Genomic DNA, 20,092 nt, shown 5'->3' with positions numbered 1-20,092 from the left:
AGCAAAAGCATCGGTTTAACAATGTTAACAAATCGGCCACTATTGGTCTTTATACGAGCAGAGCAGAAACACAGAGGCAGAGAGAGAGAGAGAGAGCCCCTCGTGGCTTGACAGAAATAGCCAAACTATAATTGTGAGGCAGGTTGTGAGCCTGTTTCTCTTCCACACCCATTCAGTCGCAATAACAAAGAACAAGTGAGAATACGCTCATGGGCAAAGTCAAAGCCAGTAGCTGAAAGAGTCTTCATTATATTGAACAAGGAGTCATTTATGGACCTTTCTTTCTCTGTTCAGGAGCAATCAGACTAACACATTGACAACGGGACACATAAAGCTCCAATAAATTTGTTGCTAGTTTCAATTGTGGCATAACTGAGTTGCAACCCCACTTTTTAGCTTGAATAATGTAATATGTGTGTGAGCTGTCTGTTTACTCAATATATCTTGTCTAATTTAGAGTTTATTATGGACTACACATATTCAGAATTAGCATTATAAACAGATACTGTAGGAGAATGCATTGTCCTCAAGCAGGCGTTAGGGAAATCTTTAAAGCTGTACATAACAAACTGGGCTTGAAAATTGGTCTAGTTTTAATGTTATACTCTTAACAGTGCTCTTTCACCCTTAAAAAAATTCTACATAAATATTTTATACCAGTAAAACTAACAACTAAACTTGCCAAAGAGTCACTGTCTAAAAGAAGGTCATCTGAATTAGTTCAGAGAGTGTGTCTGCTCAATACCCAGACTGACCGACCAGAGCAATGTTGGGACGAAAGCTATCAGCCATAATAAAACAGTGCTGAGATGTAAATACATTTGTACTGGGGATTGTAAATATGTTTGTCATATTTTTATCTACAAAAGGAAAAAAAATGTTATACAGTAATTCTTATATCTTTTCATGTGTCTACGCTGAAGATGATATGTTGTCAGTGTACAGCTTGTATAACAGTGTAACTCGGCTGTCCCCTCAAAATTACTAAACACACAGCCAATAACGTCTAAATCACTGGCAAAAAAGTCAATACATCCCTTAGTGAAAATATCCAAATTGTTCCAATAAAGTCAATATTTTCTGTGGCCTCCATTATATTTCAGCACTACCTTAACTCTCTTGGGCATGGAGTTCACTAGAGCTTCACAGGTTGCCATCCTTAAGTATGACATCACTGAGCTTGCTAATGCTAGAGAACTTGTGTTACTCCCCCTCCATTTGAGGCCCCACAGATTGATGACCAAATCATGATCAATTGATGACCAATTAATGATCAAATAGATGCTCCATATGGTTCAGGTCTGGACAGATGCTTGGTGAGTCCATCCCTTTCACCCTCAGTTTCTATTGCAAGGCATGGTTATGTTTTTGCCGTTGTCATCATGTTGGAATACTGCCCTGCAGCCCAATTTCTAAAGGTAGGGGATCAAGCTGTGCTTCACTATGTCCCAGAAAATGTTGGCATTCATGGTTCCCTCATTAAACTGGAGCTCCCCACAGCCGTCAACACTCCCACCACCATGCTTGACTGTAGGCAAGATACACCTGTCTTTGCGCTCCTCACCTGGTTACTGCCACAAACAATTGACACCATCTGAACCTAAAACGTTTATCATGCCCACAGTACATGGTTCCAATTATCTATGTCCTTAGTCAGCTTCTCCTCAGCAAACTATTTGCAGGTTGTCTTGTGTGTCATCTTTAGAAGAGGCTTCCTTCTTGGACAACAGCCATGCAGATCAATTTGATGCAGCGTTCAGTGTATGGTCTGAGCACTGACAGGCTAACCCACCACTCATTCACAGTCTGCAGCAATGCTGGCAGCATGCATACATCTATTTTCAAAATAAAACGTGTGGATTTGACACTGATCATTTAATTAGGGCTGTACTCACTTTTTTTGCCTGCAGTTTAGACATTAATGGCTATGTGTTGAAGTACTTTGAGGGAACTGCAAATTTAGTGCTCGCCCATGAAAAAAATATGATGAAATATTTACAAAAATATGGGGGAAGTGGTGTACTCACTTTTTCATGATACTGTATTTCATACTTTAAACTTGCATGATAAGAACACCCAACAAACAATACATGTTGTCAGCATGTTGAAAATGCCGGTTGTGGAGGATAGTAAATCTGACAATGGTAAGCAGCAGCATATCCATTAACAACAACCAGCTAAGTAAAAGTTACTATAAACAGTACACTTGAAAAGATGAGGCTGCTGGATGTGGCCCTTAATGGCGTCACTGCTCTGCACAAAATCATACATGACAACTGTAACTTCAGTTGTTCCTACAGCTTTGTTAGTGGACAGCTCTAGTAAACTCCAATATGCGGCTTTGGCCATTCAGAGTTTTAAACACCACGTGACTCCAGTAAATATGTGCGCATGAAACTGTGGAACGAACTTGTTAACTTGGCACTCTAATTAATAAGGCATAAACTTGACTCCCTGAGCTCGTGTTTGGAACCTCTGACATCTGCAGTGCCACATTTAAATGTCACTCATCCCCAGTCTTCTTCATTAAATCATAATCATCCCTGCAATTTAAGTAAATAGTTCATGTTCTGAAAAGTCTTGCGATTGGGAAATGTGCTTTTCTATGATGAAGCTGAACCCATTTGTCACATTACAGTCACTTATCAGATGTAAAAAGAAAATTCAGAGCTAGAAAATGTTGAATCACATAACTCATTTCACAGTATATTCTGAAATAGTTTGGTAAAAATGTTAAGCAATGTATTTTCATGCATTGTTTTTCCTATTTTGTATGTAATTTGGTGATCTTTGACTTAAAACATGTATTTGAAATATTTGCAGTATCATTAGTCACTTGGTTTGAGAACTGAAATCCTTGGGAATTTGCAGAATCTGACAATTGTAGAGGTAGCACCATCAACATATAAAATAGGAATGTCAGGTTCTCCAGTGGCAGGGTCGATCTCTTTCCTAAAAGCTCTAGGAGAGCAAACACCTGCCATCTTCTCATGTAGATTTAACTTCAGTTCAACTCTGTTTCCTAAGCTGTAATGACAGCATTGTGCATACAGTCTATGAACTCCAACTGTCTCATGTAACTTATGAATGATGCCGGAAGAGAAAGTGTGTTCTAACTTAGTTACAATGTAGTGACCTATCTTGACTTTTCAGAAGAACACAAGCACTGTCTATTTACATGCAGCTGTCTTAGCTGTAGGTACCATCTCTGCACAGACCAACAATAAAGGGACATCCACTCCAAGATCCCTTTACATTGTTTATTTGCTTGCTATGTGTTGTGCACATACAGTTCCCTAGTTAAAAATTTCAATTGATAAGTTGGTTGGTGATTAAATGCTTTTGATACTAAGTTAAAATAGCAATATTTTAATGCAGCTCACACATACTGCCAAAAGAGACATGGAAGAGGCATAGACCATGCTGTGAAATGCTTTTTTTTTTTTTTTTTTTTTTTTTTACAACCCAACAAGCAAATCAAAGCTGGTCATCAAAATGTCTAATTATATCTAATCATTCATATAATTTAGACTCAAATATAAATAAAGCAACACATAATCAATCAATAAATAATTGAAAATATAGAAACAGTGTGGCTTAATACAGCTTACCGGCCTTTTATCATAGCTGTGACTGTGTTATCAGAGAAAGATCATGCTTGCAGTAAATTTTGAGGTATTCAGTGGCATAGCAGGCATGCCATCTTGCATATGTAAAAAGCAAAAGTTTGGGGTTTGAATCATAAAAGCTTTTAAGTTGTATTCACCAACTCCTGCGTTGCCTTCTGCCAAACATTATGCATGCAGCAGAAATGTTGATGCAAGAAGCATCTCCTCCATCGTCCATATGTTCATGTATTCCGAGGTTTTAAACCTATTCTCAAAGACCAGAACACATAGAGAGTAATATACATTCAAATATATCAGGTCATGACGTTGTGTTTCATGTATGTTACATAAATGTGCTACAAATGGAACATGTGAAAAGTCATTGACGAATCATTTGCTGGCTGACTCGTGATGAAAATGTCATCAAAAAATTTGATAGACATTTCTGGTTAGAACAAAAAATATAGACAGTGTTTTAACAGCTTGTTTCCTTGTTCCCTTACTAGTGGATGGAATTGTTTTGTTAGTCCATAGCCAGTTCTGGTTTCAGTCCACATCTGTCAAATGTAAGCAGCTAGCAGCTTAGCAGATAACAAACTCATGTGACTTGAGAATGACTCTATTAGCTGCTAAGGACTAGTTGCACGTTTAAGCCTCTCTGGGAGTGTTGTTGGCCAGTGCAATCAACTGAGTAAAATAAAAAAAGGTTTGGTAAGATTATGTATTTTCGTGTCAGCGTGTTATGTCTAATTTGTGGGTGTTCTGAGCCTCATCAAAAATACTTTTATGTTAACACATAATGACAATAAACATTCTTGATGTAACTCTTTTTCATCTCTTGCATCTCTTTAATACCGAGTATTTTCTCACAAAGCCCCCCAAAATATTCCTTTATATGTTTTCATAGGTCAAACATACTACCTATGTAATTCATCATGGTAATTATGTCAGTTCTCACAATATTTAGTGGGTAGAGACTTACTTTTTGGGACAGGAGAATACATTTTTATGTCCCATCTAGGCAACACCTGCCTTCCCCACACCTATTCCAGAGCAAATATTTTGCCAGCACAGCCTGTAATGAACATCGACCAAGCTGCTAAATGTGGGCTCAAAATTGGCAGGTGTTGCATCAGCTCCATCAGCCACGCTGGCACATGAGCTTTTGTATTTTTTATTGTCTTTTCACACAAAGCTTCTCTATGGTGAGAACATCTCTCTCTCTCTCGCGCGCGCTGTGTGTGTGTGTGTGTGTGTGTGTGTGTGTGTGTGTGTGTGTGTGTGTGTGTGTGTGTGTGTGCAATCACACAAGCTGCATCTGCAAGCGTATTTTCATGAATGATGAGAGATTCGCCTTAAACTGTTTCTTGGCATGTGACTGTATTTTTGAGGTAGAAGAACTGCAGCTTTATGGTGGTAGTACAGACTATGCAGTAGTGATAAAAGATGAATTATTGTGTGTCGTGTCACTGTCTTCTTTGAAGCACAGCTACTATAAGTATATCAACCTTGGATAGCCCTCCTGGATTTTGAAACTACTTTGGAAAAAACGCAGTGTGGGGGAAAAATATTTTAGCCATGTTAGATTCAATTCCATCATATACACTCATCAGCAAGGAGGTTGGTTAGGTCCTGGTTCACTGCACAGCATGCAACCACAAATGTACTTTTTTACTGACAAGGAATAATACTTACTGACAAAAGTGCGAAACATCAAGACTGGCAGCAGACAGAATGGTCTCTAAATAGCTTTCAAGATAATCAAGTCACACTGGGACAACATACAGAAACATGAACAACCCAGACTACATAAAATTCTAGACAGGCCATAAAAATTGAAAACCCGAAAGAGTTGTAAAATTTAATATTTTTTTTAATGTTTATTACAGTTATACAAAATGTTTCACAGAATATGAAACATGATAATGCAATATTGTGGGTGTACAGCACTTTTCACCAAAAGAGCGTCTAATGTTCATCTTTATGGTGACAACCAGTGTGCCTTACCGGTTTATAAAGACTGCTACAGAATGGTTAACTACACAACATAAAAATTAACTCCAAACATCCCATTCCAGATTTACTAATGGGGAAAAAATATTGTCTACACCCACTAAATACTTGCAGGATTACAGGGGGCAACTGCTTCCCTCAAGCGGTCATTGGGCAAGAGGGACGGTACACCCTTGATGGGTCACTGATCTACCACAGGGTAACATAGAAACAAACAGGACAGACAACCATTGTCGAACAAACTCATACCAAAGGACATTTTACAGTGACTAATTATGTCTATGGAGCGTGGAAGGAAACCAGAATACCCAGAGAGAATCCATGCATGCAAGTAGAGAAATGTAAAAATGCCCTGGCTAAGATTTGAACCCCGAAATGCAAGAGAAGGGGGAAAAAAAATGGGTGATTTTGTTATTATTGCTTGGTGTGTGTAGTGTAGAGGTCATACGACAGTGAGATAATTGTCATAGCCCTGAGTTATAGGTTTGTATAAGCTTACAGTGCCTTGCAAAAGTATTCAGCCCTTTTGGCATTTTTCATGTTTTGTTACATCTTAGCATGGAATTAAAAATGGATTGTTTGAGAGTTTGCACCATTTCATCTACAGAACATGCCTACAACTTTGAAGACGTTTTACTTTTTCTTATTGTGAAGCAATCAACAAATAAAACAAAATAACGGAACATTTCAAAAATTCTAATGGATAGCTGTTCGCCCTTCCTAAAGTGAGTACTGTTGTGAAAATTTTATTGATGTATGTAACTCTGATCATATCTTGTCTGGATGCACCTGCATATTTCCCGTGTGAAAGAAGCTCTAATGCTCACAGATTCACTATTGTGTTTCCACATCCAAGGACACAGAGAGGAGTTGAGTTAGATAGGAACTGGATCGTACCAGTGGCTGCACTCCTCTGACGATAACTCCCACTTTCTTTGTTAACCCAGAATGTATAAAAGTTAGTGTGTTCTTTTTCTCATTGCTCTGTTTCCTGACTGCGTTGGGGGACAGAGACATTCAAACGCTCATGCCTTTGAATTAAAATAACTTAAAAACAAACGATGCATCATTTGTTTTCATGAGTGGTGTGCTCACTTAATTGATAATTATTAATATCCATAACAATTTGGCGTTGTCGGCAGGATTTTATCAGCAACTGGGGTTAATGCAGCTCTCATGGCCTGATGGGAAAGAGAAAAAAAAACGTGACAGAACCTTACAATATTCTAACATTGAATATTTAAAATGAGCAGTTATTATTGTGGATAAGTTAGTATTGGGTCCTCCTCCCCTGTGCTCGCAAAAAGAATTTCAAAGGACTTAGATTAGCTCTGGATCTATTTCTCATCTGCATGTACAAGAGAACCAGAGGTTGCTTATTTTTTTTTTCTTTTTTACACAATTTCCTTTTTTTACTATTACAGGCTCACAGTGTTTGAAATTTTTCTTTATTATGTGATGATTTCAGCATCAGAAGAGAGGATTGTTGTGAAAATTTTATTGATGTATGTAACTCTGATCATATCTTGTCTGGATGCACCTGCATATTTCCCGTGTGAAAGAAGCTCTAATGCTCACAGATTCACTATTGTGTTTCCACATCCAAGGACACAGAGAGGAGTTGAGTTAGATAGGAACTGGATCGTACCAGTGGCTGCACTCCTCTGACGATAACTCCCACTTTCTTTGTTAACCCAGAATGTATAAAAGTTAGTGTGTTCTTTTTCTCATTGCTCTGTTTCCTGACTGCGTTGGGGGACAGAGACATTCAAACGCTCATGCCTTTGAATTAAAATAACTTAAAAACAAACGATGCATCATTTGTTTTCATGAGTGGTGTGCTCACTTAATTGATAATTATTAATATCCATAACAGTACTTTGTAGACCCATGTTTTGCAGCAATTTCAGCTGTAAGTGGCTTTGGGTACGCCACATTTTGTCACTGGGATGGCTGCCCATTCCTCAAGGAAGAAATGTTCAAGCTCTTTTATGTTGAAAGGCTTTTGCTTGTGAACAGCAATCTTCAAGTCTAACCGCAGATTCTCAGTTGGATTAAGTTCTAGCCTTCGGCTAGGTCATTACAACACATTTATTTGATGAATTTATTTTTCTTTTTTTTTCATGTGTCCTGTCTGACTGTGTAGCATTAAGAATTACTGTTTTAATGCCAAAGGGAGCCCAACCGATTTTACTTTCACTAGTGGAACATTTCTGCTCTCGCCATGGTGCTCCGTTTGATTTATATATGCAAAAAAAAAAAAAATAGATTTTATTCTGGGACTAATTCAAGTTCAATGGACACAGAAAACGGGAAGGTAGAAGAAAAAAGAAGAGACAAAGATGAGACAACATGCTAAAAGGAAGAAAAGGTGAAAAAAATAAAGGAGAGGAAAAGGAGAGAGCAAGATAATGTCCTTGGATTCTGTTTCTACACCTGCAAAGAAAACTATAAAAAGAACAGCAAAACAAACTGATAAAGTATTACAGGAACAAACAGCCAATGCCTTGATACCATGACTGAAAAATGCACAGCAGTATTTAATGCGAGATATCTAAAGCTAATGATAGCTGAATGATTTTCTGTATAGAAGAGAATCTGTAAAGCACCTGAATCCAAGCACCTGTAGGGGTTTGAGAAAGTGCACTTGTGTATATAAGATTTATCCATAAGGAAAATGCTCAATAGTGGTTGTGAGGGGCCAAATATCTGCCCCCCCAGAGCGCCCAGGCAGACACCAGAGAAACCAGAACCCTAGATAACTGAAAGGGACTCCAGAGCAAAGATGTCCAAGGGGGACCAACACAGTGATAGCTGCTTCCTCCATCCCATCCCAATGGGTGTGGATACTTGTTCTCTCGCCAATTTTTATTTTTTATTTATTCTTCTTTTATATGTATTTTTGTCTTTTCACTTGACCAACTCGACTATTTTGTGCAGATCCATCACATAAAATAAGATTTAAATAAAAAAAATTACAGGTTGGTAACAAAATGTAACAATATGGTAGTAAGACACTATATGTGTATTTGATTTCTTGTGAAAAAGCTTTATTTATTGGTAAACATTGTTGTTTCTTATTCTAGGAAAATGAATCTGTCTAAGTTGTTGTTTGTCTTCATATTTCCTATAGGTATCCTCAGCATTTTCATTTCCCACTGTAATTGCTATATAACCATTTGTTCTGTTTTTTCTTCTTCCCCTACAGTTACTTAAGATACTCCTGGTATAACAAACTGTTTTCTCTTTTTTACATGAGATTCTCATTGTGCGTTTATTTCTGTTTGGATTTATCACTTTCTTGCTCAGCTTTGTCTTTATTTGATATTCTACTCCTGCAATGTTTTTCTTTTCTTTTTTGTAAACAAGTCTTAGGTTTCATTATTTGTCCAACTTTTGCCAGTCAAATATAGTCTTTAGGCCTCTTCTAAATACTTGCCTTTTCATAGCTTACCTGTCTTTGTACAGACTACTCTGAATAGTTTGCAACCTTTACTTAAAGAAGACCAATGTTTGTAAAATATTTCCCAGTGGTACAATTATTCCTACCAAAACAGTAAATCAGAGAGATTAAAAGTGGAGAGAACAAGAGTTTGCTAATTAATCAGTAGATCTTAAACTAAAACAAAGTAATCTTGCAGGATGTTTCCACAACTGTCACGTCTTATTTGTCTTCACTTTTATGTCTTTATTTTTTCAATCTTAGTGCTATTTTTTAATAAATAAAACATCTGTTCAGGAAAAATATCAAGATTCCACTTATGAATAACTTTCAAAAAGATGTTCCTTTTCAACTTAACAGTAGCTTACTTGTTTTGTAATGGTTTGTCTTCAACAGTGCAAGGACAGTGTCTTGCAATTCCTGAACTGCAAATTTAGAGAAGAATATCGTTCAGGATTCATAACATACCGAATTTAAGAAGTACCCTGAAAATATATTATTTCTATTCTATCATTCATATTATTACAACAACTTTATATTCTTCTAAATAAATGTTAGGAAAAGTTAACTAGGTCTATCGCACTTTCAGCCGTTACATAATAGATGAGCTCTTACAAGGACTGCGCTCTTCTTGACAGAAATCTCAGAGGGGGTTCACTCTCTCCGTTAGGGGTCACAGCTCCAAGTTCAGTGATAATCATTCAGACCACTGAGGCCTTGACTCTCTTTAACTTGTGTATTTCCTCTTTGGGTACTCACTGTTGCTCTGTCTTCTACTTTCCCTACCGCCACAAAATCCAGTCGGTTCGCCATCCTCCTGTTTATTAGTCTCGATCTGGAAATCTCACAGGATGTTAGCGCTAAAATTCTCAACCCATTCGGAGATTCATTCCACGTTGACTGTTGGACCTCCCACCCATACTTGGCATATACAGTATATTCTGTACCTTTTCCAGCCATTTTGGTGATTGTGTTTCATGTCCTTTGTCTGCCATTATCTATTATCATCCCAGAACATTCCATTATTATTTTTGTTGGACATTTCCAAGGGACATCATTGCAAAGGCCTTCGTCTTGGGGCATGTCTGACGTGGTAGACCATGGCTATTGTGCCGGGTACCTTACAGATGTCTTCCTCTGTTTTTCAAGTCATTTTGGTAGATTGGATGCTCCTGGGAAGGCTCACCACTGTTCAGTGCTTTCTCTGTTTGTGTGTAATGTCTCTCAATGAGGCTTGCTGAAGTTCTAATGCATTAGAATGTTTTTGAAAACCCTTTAAAGAGTGATAAATGTCACTGACTCTGGTTCTCATATGTTCTTACATTGATTTAGCTTAGGGGGTAACATGCTCATGACTTTTGAGATGTTGACTTCTTGTTGCCAGAGAGGTGCTATTTAAATTGAACAAAAATATGCGGTTATGGGCTGTTAATTCATAATTTATTAAGGGGAGCAATTATATTTACACATTGAGGCATGATATTTAAATAGCCTCTTCTCAGTAAAATAAATCATCATTTATAGTATTTGTAGCTCTGCTTCTAAAAAGCAGCTCAACGCTGGCTGTCTTTGTCTCATGTTAAAATTATTTTTATGATCTGAAACATTTGGGCTGACTGTGTGTCAGTGTGAAGCGTCATCATCTTGTAATACCAAAGCCTTTGGTTTGATTCCAGTGTCCTCCTGCTATATGTTGTATATTGATATGCTCCGGGGCAAGGCACTTGACCCAAGTTGCGTTTCAGTGTATAAATGTATGTGCATTTGTGAGTGCAACTGGGTGAATGTGGCTATAGTGTGTAGCTCTTTGAGTGGGAGTATGACTAGAAAAACATTATAGAAATTCTGATTACCAAACACATATAACAAAAAAGCAAAACCAGAAAAAAATGGGTAGAGAGCCAGTAGGTTTTTACAATATAATATAGTATATTAAATGGAAGAAAAATAAATATGAGTACAGCAGATATGAGAGCCTCAACATAAAATTTTCTTCTTTCCAGTTTCCCTTCAGCCCCTCTTGCTCTTATTCCAATTCAAGTTTCAAAAAATGGGTAAACTGAGAAGAAATCCATTCGTTCCATACCCAGGGGCTGCTTTCAGGGGCTCCTAAACCTGTATTTCCTCTTTTCCCTTAAATTTATCGCCTGTCTCATGGTCCTTTGTGCAAGAGCACAGATGACTGTCAAATTTCAGACAAACTATACTGAAGGGGGCACAGTATCATAAAAAGAATAATCAAACTAAAATCCATTAACGGGCCTTTTCTTCAGGCTTAAACCCAACAATAGAAATGTTGCACATGATCTCTAATAATATTTTATATCTGGAAATATTACCAATTGCAAAATACATTTCTAAATACCATGCCAGCTCAACTAACTGACATCTTAATCTCAAAGCAGAGAGAGTAAAAGCTTTTTATTTAGTCACACAGTTTACTACGTACAAAACATGTCAACATTTAAGTATGGCCATTGTCTCATTGTAAGTGTTATGGTGCAAAAGGAAACTGAGATGTAGAAGATGCCTGTTGCTGCTTATAATTGAAGTATTCATAAAACTAAATGTTATGTTACCCTAATCTCACAGAAAATAGCTGCCACATTCATACGACATAAGAGGATATATCACACTTATTGTGCTGATTACAAATATGTTGTTGCCAATTAAATTTGCTTCACCCACCTTTGCTTATTTTACAGAAGCTGACCATTTCATTCAATATGTTCCGTTTTAAAAAGAACTGAAAAACTCCTGCAATAAATAGAAAATTAGCTAACTATACAGCAATGTCTGACCGAATTGTAAAAAACAAAACAACAAAAACGAAAAAACAAAAGACAGGACACTAAGGATGAAGACAACCTTTGTGAAGGGAATGTGACACTTCACAGAAAAACCACAAGGAGACTATGGGGAGCCAACAGGTTCAGCAAAACATGTGTTGGTATAGGAGCAAAGCTGAAGATAACAGTTTTATGAAAGGTATCAGGGTGGTTCACAAGAGATGTAATAAAGACCTTTGGAACCATTTGAAGATGTAGACCTCTGTTTTGTGTTGTTTGCTTAAATGATTATAGTGTAAATTCCAGGATTTTTGCAGATGTCCGCCCCCTCTGGACACAAGTTGAGACTGGTGTTGTGCATGTGCATAGGAGAGGAGAAAAGTAGCTGCGACTGCACAGGTCTTTTGTTTTTAAGCTTAATATCATCTGAGGTAAGAAAGCTATAAATATTGAAGTTCTCTCGCTAATGCATCGATTACGGCAGAGACTCAACAAAGTAGCAGGGTGAACAAGAGCATTCAGCGTGTTGCACCAATGCACACACTCAGAGAATTCATCTCAAATCCCTCTCTCATAAACTGACTAATCCAGCCTATAGAGGCAACTGCGATAAATAGGGGGATACTCATTTTACACATTGGGGAAAGAAAATAAATAATAATTAACTTCAAACCTCGGACTATGCACATTTAAGCTTTTTCTGGTCAACATGCCATTTTTCCTTTATCTGACCATTCTTCTCCATCAACATTAACATTACCAGGGTTTTATACCACTCATTGTCTTGTTGTGTCACATTGCATAATATATAATATACTAAAAAAAAGAAAAAAAAAAAAAACATCTGTATTGTCTTGCTCAGTACAACAATCTAATGTCCTTTGGGCATTACCAAAATACTCATAATAGCCATGTACCCACATGGTAGTGGAAGCAGAAAGGTCTACCTTGAAGATGCCTTAGACTGTTTGTAAAACATTTAAATCAAAGCAAAATAGCCTCAGTCGGTGAACACTGTATCAGGCCAATTTCTTTCCTTCGAGGTTTTTTTCAGCTGCCAGAATCTGAGCAGGAGCCATCTGATGCTTGTGTTTTTGTTTGCAGTGTTAAATCTCTGGGTATGAAAACAGGCTTACTCATGAGGCTACAGCCTTGGCATGCACCGACTACCCTGCTGATAAGCGCCTGGTGAATGTCAACTGAATGAGGCACTGAATGAGCTACAGGGTAAAAATGGCTTGTCATTAATGCGGCCTCAAATGAGATACAGTATGACTCCAAATATGATTTTCGAGTTTATGCCACAACCCTGTCGAAGCTAATTAGAAGTAAGATAGCACCAACAGATTTCACAGTGTGACAGAAGCAGGTTTAAAATGTGGCTGCTACATTAATGGAAGATCTCCTACTTCAGTGGGTTTTGAGAAAAAGTAACATCAACTTAAGGGGGAACAGAAATTTACAAATGATGGCGTAACTAGGTAGTTACAAACATAGTTTGCAGAAAATAAGAGATGCACTTTCTAACAGGTCAGTCTTGCATGTTTTGAGGAAGCCAATGGCTTATTTGCTTTTGCTTCAGTTATAAGCCCAGAGTTTAGTTGAAGACAGATCTTTAAATCTGTTCTTTGAATTCATTACATTCTCTTTCTATTCAGTGGGGCCAGAGACAACATCATTTTGGTAAATTCTAAATATCTAATACTGGTGAAAGCAAGAGGCAAAACACAGATTTTAGAACTGGCCCGTGAGTTTTGTTTTTGTAAAGAAGTGCTTCCCTCTGATTATTTTCACAAGCATGGTCTGTCCTGTCAAAAATGTCCACATGTGACACTTTTATGGCATTTTAATATTAATTTTATCTTTCATATTCTAATATTCATTTCTCCTGAAAGTGGTGCTAAGGTTGCAGTAAACTTGTTAGCTTTGATAGCGAATCATAAATGAGTAGCTATGTTTATAAGCTTTCTTATATTTGTCTTTTTCTGTGATCTCATACTTGAGATATGTCCCTGGGGAGCTCCAATCTTTGATACACTATCATCTTCATGATGATATTTTGCACTTTTTTTTTACAATATTTGAACTCTTATGATTTATTGTGAGTATATTTTATTTGTGCTGATCACATGAATAAACCCTATGAATTTTATCTGGAAAGGGGGGTGTTAGATAGTATTATTATTATTATTTTTTTAATTATTATTATTATTAACACTACTACTACTACTACTACTACTACTACTACTACTAATACTAATAATAATAATAATAGTAATAATAATATGTTTTTTATAATCCACTTTACATGTGGTTTACATATCTCGAATTACTACAATTAAGAGGGTAAAAAAGACTAAACTAAAGTAGTTTAAACAGTCAACTTGAAACCCTTGCAGTTGCATTTGTTTTCAGGGTAGGATTTTTCCCGTGAACACTGTTTTTCTGACTTCTTTTGTGAGCTTACACTTATCCCAAGTTGTATTTTGAAATATACATGCTTACATTCTTACATATCATCCTTGTCGGTAGAAAGGAGTTTGTTATTATTATTATTATTATTATTTAAAAAATCAACAATATGATGATGATAACATTAAAGCAAAAAGAGCTCTGGTATCGGAAAAGTATCGGTATCGGCCTATACCCAAATGTTGGTATGGTGATCGGATCAGAAGTGAAACAAATGTGGATTGGTGCATCCCTATTTGTAACTACTGTTAGATAAGGGCTTCATCCGTTTATCATTAATCCCATCCACTTCTAAACATGGGCCTAAATGTTCATGGTGCTTAATTAAACTTCTACATCAAATAATGGTAGTAAATCTGAGTTACACAGGATAAGAAGGCAATTAATTCTCTCTACACCTTAGTGCTCATCTCTGTATCTGGAGGATGTAAGTAACAACCCTGCCACCTACTGAAGGGCATCCTTTAAATTAACTCCTCACGCTTCACAAAAGGTTAGATGAAAGAATTTCCCCACTTACGTGACAAGATGTTTAAAAACATGGCTATTAAGATGTTCTTTATATCAAGCTGACAAGTCACAGGCAAACAGCCATTTAATACAGACAATAACAGGCTAAGGTGCCTCAGACAGTACACAATTCAAGCAGGTACTGGCTTCCCAAGGTCACTGCCTGTTCTGTGGGCATAAATAACCTTTCATCTTAATCTTTGCAGCATCATAAAGGAATCACATCAGGTAATGACAAATAATGACCAGATCTGTACCACTCAAAAGGGGAATAGATTTTCTTCTTTTCGCTGCTCAAGGCTAAAATTATGATCTTGGCTTTTTAGAGATTGAAAATGACTGTCTTTTCTGTATGTTATACCTGTAGGCATATTCTGTAGCAATGAGAAACATTTTCACTTAAAGGTCTGATTTTCATTTTTAGTTTGAATAAAATATATTTTTTTATAATCATTTCAATCAAAACGAATAACAGAATACACATGCTCCACCAAGCGATGAGGTTAAAACTATTGGAAATTATTAGTTCAACTTACTTTAGTAAACACACACAAAGCACATTATCTGTCACTGCAACATAAATCCCAACAAAATGTGTTCCTGCATTTAACCCGTCGCCTTTAGGGAACAGTGGGCTACAGAGAAGCCACAGACTTGCACTCTAGTCACTGTGCAGCACCCAGAGTGGCGGTCTGTGGGATTTGAACTGGGGATCTTGTGCCTTTTCCAGGATGCAAGCAACAGATGCAATCTTTACACTTCCAGAAGAGTCAGTCTTCTGCAATAAATGAATATTCATTTTGTTACCGGTGCAAGGAGGAAGAAGGGCAAATGGCCAAACCACACTGCATTGTAATTGTAATTTCGTTACCCCATGGGTTTAATGTTGTTGAATAGGTGCCCACCAGACTGAAACTGGTTTTGAGTTGACACTAAATTCAATAGTCTAATAGGGATGCTGTCCATCCCTTTAAATTCGTATTTCCATATAATTAACTTTTCAGTGTGAATCTTGCTTCAGAAGCAAATATCAGAATGTCTCACCATAAATGACAAAACAGAGCACCAAAACAGGATATCATGGCAGTTCATTTAGGGTATAAAATTGTGTTATTTCAAATATAATCAAGTTTCCGACTGTTCGTCATATTAAAATCTTTTTGTTTCCATTTGCCTTTTGGTGAATTTGTTATTGAAATCTGACACTGAAATGTTTAATTAAATAAATCAGCATAACAAGAGAAAAATGCTTGTGTGACTGCACAAGTGGTTTTAATAGGCCTAATAAAATCAAAATTTCCCAATTTAGTTTAGGACATTTTAGTTTATAAAGACAGGCACTTTTTAAATGTTTAAGGGTGAAGGACAAGAGCTGATTTAGCAGGGTTAATTTTTTTATGTTTCAGAATGAGATGATTGGATCTCTTGGCAGGGGACTCATTAAAATGATAATTCTTATTTGTGAAACCCTTTAAAAATTAAAATACTCTCTGTGTACTGTTTCCTATTAATTAACTTTGTTCCTCTAATATTCTCTCTTTCTCTGCACAACTTTTCTCTTAACTTCCCACTGAACCTGACACACTAATAGGTTATGAATAATTCTGTTTCAGTTTAGACTGCAATTAGCCACAATGCCAGAAGCCATTCTTCTTGCTCGCTGTGGTGATTTAGGACCCAGCTGAGATAGGGTGCTGCAGCTATCCCAGGACCACATCATTCACTTCTTCCCACCCAGAACTGAAACAAGAAACAACCGACTGAGTAAATCCCCTTTCATTGATAACGGGGAGAGTAAAACAAAGACTCTGGGATGTTAATAAAAAAATTACAAGTATAAAGGCAAAGAGTTATTTAAAGAGAAACCTATGCATAATTTAAAATAATACCATAAAACATTACCCAGTTTTCAGGGTCACAAAATGTGATAATGAGGTGATATTATGACATGCTGTTTCTCTACAGTGTTCCATCTGGGAAAAATATGGTAATTAGCCCCCCAAAAAACCCACACATAGATCAGCCTTTTTTGTAGCTGAAATTGAAACATCAGGCAAGTCAAAAAGCTGTCACTAGAGAGACTAAAATCCAAAATCTTTATTCAAAACTGAGCAACAGGCAAAAAAAAAAAATCATTGTAATTAATTATGGAATTGTAATCAATAATTAATGTTATTGTTAATATTAATAGCAAAATGATTGTGCCATGGAAAAGAAAATGTGTGCGGCTCCAGCAGTAATAAAATGCAGGACAACAAAAGTGCATTTAGTTTCTGAAAATGTGGGTCTAGAAATTACAAACAGCAACACAAAAGATATAGTTGTATAATAATGTCTTAGGGGGAATGATTTCTTTATTCCAGGCTTTTCTTATTTTCTGTTGAGCTGATTTAAACAAAAAAGGGAAAAAGAGACAACTTTCAAATGGATGACTCTTCACATTAAAATCGCCATCAGCTGGAGCAGTTTATTTTATTTCATCAAAATGTTTTCATAATTTGTATTATATGGAGGAAATACTGACAAAACCAACATAAGTCAAATCATAGAGATGGAATAAATAAAGGACGGAAGGAAGAAAAACATAATTTCAAGAATGACCTTTGGGTAAAATGTATTTTGGCAAAAATTACTCATGTTTTTCACTTGCTCTCTGTAGTAACATTGATTTCCTTTCTGAGAAAATATCAGTTTATTTGCAACATTTCTTTTTCTAATATACTAAAAGTAAAAAGCACCAGACTGCCAGCTGTATTCTAAGAAAAGCAGACATATTGAAACAAGTCCTGCATGCTCGCCATGCAAATCAGTATAGCAAACATTTTAAACATATTTTTTTAAAATCAAAATCCATACTCTTGAACTAAGAACCACCATGTCCATCAAACAGTATCAGTTTCAACCCTCGGGCAGCTCATGCAAAAATGTAAAGCCTTACATGTCTTGAGTGTTAAAGAAGTTTTTCTCCTGCCATTTGGCTTTCACCTCCGTCTTTGTCATACTCTTCGACCTGCTGACTTTGAACCATCCCTATACATAATTTCAATGTTCCACCCAACCATTCTGTTTTAAAATATACATTTACTCCTCTCAGCGAGAAGCAGTCCTGAAATGTATATAGTCAATGCAGTGATGGTACTCACACATAACTGTAAGAAAAACATTTCCTGAAGCAAGGACAACCTTCTCCCTTGTTGCACGGTCGTATATGCCCACATGGCATTCATAAGGCCCATTGTCTGAAATCCGTACCTCTGGGAGCCTGTAAAGTACAAGAAAAAAACTATAAGTTGATTCAAACCTTGTGCTAAAACAGAAAAATAGCCTTTGACGGTTTGGTTAAGCATATACATATATTCATAAATAGGACACAGTAACTAAATGCTTTACAATAGCACAAAGCAATAAGAAAATAAACTGAAATCAGGTCAGTCTGACTTTCTAACACCCAGTAGAATTCTTTATTTTTTTCCCTCATATCATATTTCTGTGTGGTGATGGTTATTGTGTTTACAGTGCGCACACAAATGGTACAAAAAGGCTTTGAAAAAATGTCAGTGTCATAAGAATGTAATTTTGCTGCAAAGAGGACTCAGCAAACTTGGTGTTGTCCAACAATGGTGACTCATCTTTTTGTCATGCCAGAAAATAAAATGTTTTCAGAATAATTTTCAAACCTCAATGTCATTTATTTCCATAGAGAAAAACAAATGTGATAATGTTGTATTTCTTTTACTTTTATAAAGCTTTTATTACTGTCCAAATGTTCATACAAATAAGTTGCTATCAAAGTTTTACTTTCATTTGCTTCTTTACGTTTGGTCAAGTGAATGAGCAAAGATACTTTGAACTTTAGGTGAGATTGAATATTGGGACACCAGAGGTTGTAATGATATGCCTTGTGAAATAATATTTGTTTAAAGGTTTACCAGGTGTATATTTCATAACATAATAAAATTGTTCTGGGCAAATCAATAATCTTGTGTATATTATGTAAACAGGGAATTTTCAGCAGAATATAATTGGGTTTATTGAAAAAGTGCAAAAAGCATCAAAATGACATCACAATTTACAAAAAAAGTACCACTACCACCTCTACTACTACTACCACCACCACCACTACTACTACTACTACTACTACTACTACTACTACTACTACTACTACTACTACTACTACTACTACTAATAATAATAATAATAATAATAATAATAATAATAATAATAATAATAATAATAATAATAATAATAATAAGAAGAAGAAGAACAATTTTGTATTTACTTAAAAACACAAAGTACTTACAATTTTAATACCACAAAAACACCATTTTAATTCAGAAAAACACTATAAAGTGGCACTTCTGAAAATCTTAAGAGTATATTAGAATATGAAAAGGCTTTGTTAATCCCAAAGGAAGATGAATGTTGTTGCAATTCATATTATCCGCATTTCTTCAGAGTAGCTGTAGATGGTGATGGCTGTGGAAGGATCTCCAGAAGCATTACAGTGAACCTGATAAATCCTCTGATGACACTTTTATAACAATTTTATGTAGAGAATGCTCAGGGTTTTCCGCAACATTCTTCATTCTGTGAAGAATCCTTCTCCAGAGGGTACAGAGCAGTCCCTTGAACACATCCAGTTTTTTTTTTTTTTTTTTGTTGTATCAGGATGTTGACCTTTGCAACTCACTGACTCTGACGCTCCATCCCCAACAGGTGATGCCAGAAGAGACTGCAATCTCTAAAACAAACTCATAGAAGATGTGCAGGGGCTTAAGTCTTATTTTAAAAGTACAGTCTGCTCTGTCCCTTCTTGCATACAGCTTCACAGCTGTCTCTCCAGTCTGTTGTCCAGGTGAACACCAAGGTATATATGCTCACCCACCACCTCCACCTCCTCTCCTATGATACATATATCAGTTTTTCCTGAAATCTACAATCATCTCCTTTTTTGATTACAGATAACATACCCTATCATACCGGCTTTATTTGTAAAGCATTTAAAAGCAAGAAAGTGCTGTACATAGCTACAAACCTAAAAAAAAAACATTAATTAAAAAGGAAATAATGCATAAAAACACTCAAAGGTGCCATAACATCACTGTATTAATCGTTCCATGTAGTTGATAATGCTGCATATGTAAATTCTCCAAAGAATTTCATTAAAAAAAATAATATCACCTTTTCGTAGGGGGTTGTTTTTACCATATTTGGAAAACTGGTCAAACCCCCACACCCCTTCCCCCCTCCATCGACAA

The 20,092-nt window shown here is 36.4% G+C and overlaps 1 protein-coding gene across 1 annotated transcript in view; it reads right to left on the bottom strand.

Annotated features, from left to right (window-relative positions):
- LOC118560207 (immunoglobulin superfamily member 21-like) overlaps positions 1-20,092 on the bottom strand; it is a 55,003-nt gene that overhangs the window by 24,648 nt on the left and 10,263 nt on the right. The window contains exon 2 of the mRNA XM_036131034.1: positions 17,978-18,096. Within this exon, the coding sequence (XP_035986927.1) occupies positions 17,978-18,096 (119 nt within the window). The remainder of the gene's footprint in view (positions 1-17,977; positions 18,097-20,092) is intronic.

The sequence above is a fragment of the Fundulus heteroclitus genome, unplaced genomic scaffold (assembly GCF_011125445.2).
Source record: "Fundulus heteroclitus isolate FHET01 unplaced genomic scaffold, MU-UCD_Fhet_4.1 scaffold_405, whole genome shotgun sequence".
NCBI lineage: Eukaryota > Metazoa > Chordata > Actinopteri > Cyprinodontiformes > Fundulidae > Fundulus > Fundulus heteroclitus.
This window is presented reverse-complemented; position numbering and strand designations above follow the sequence as displayed.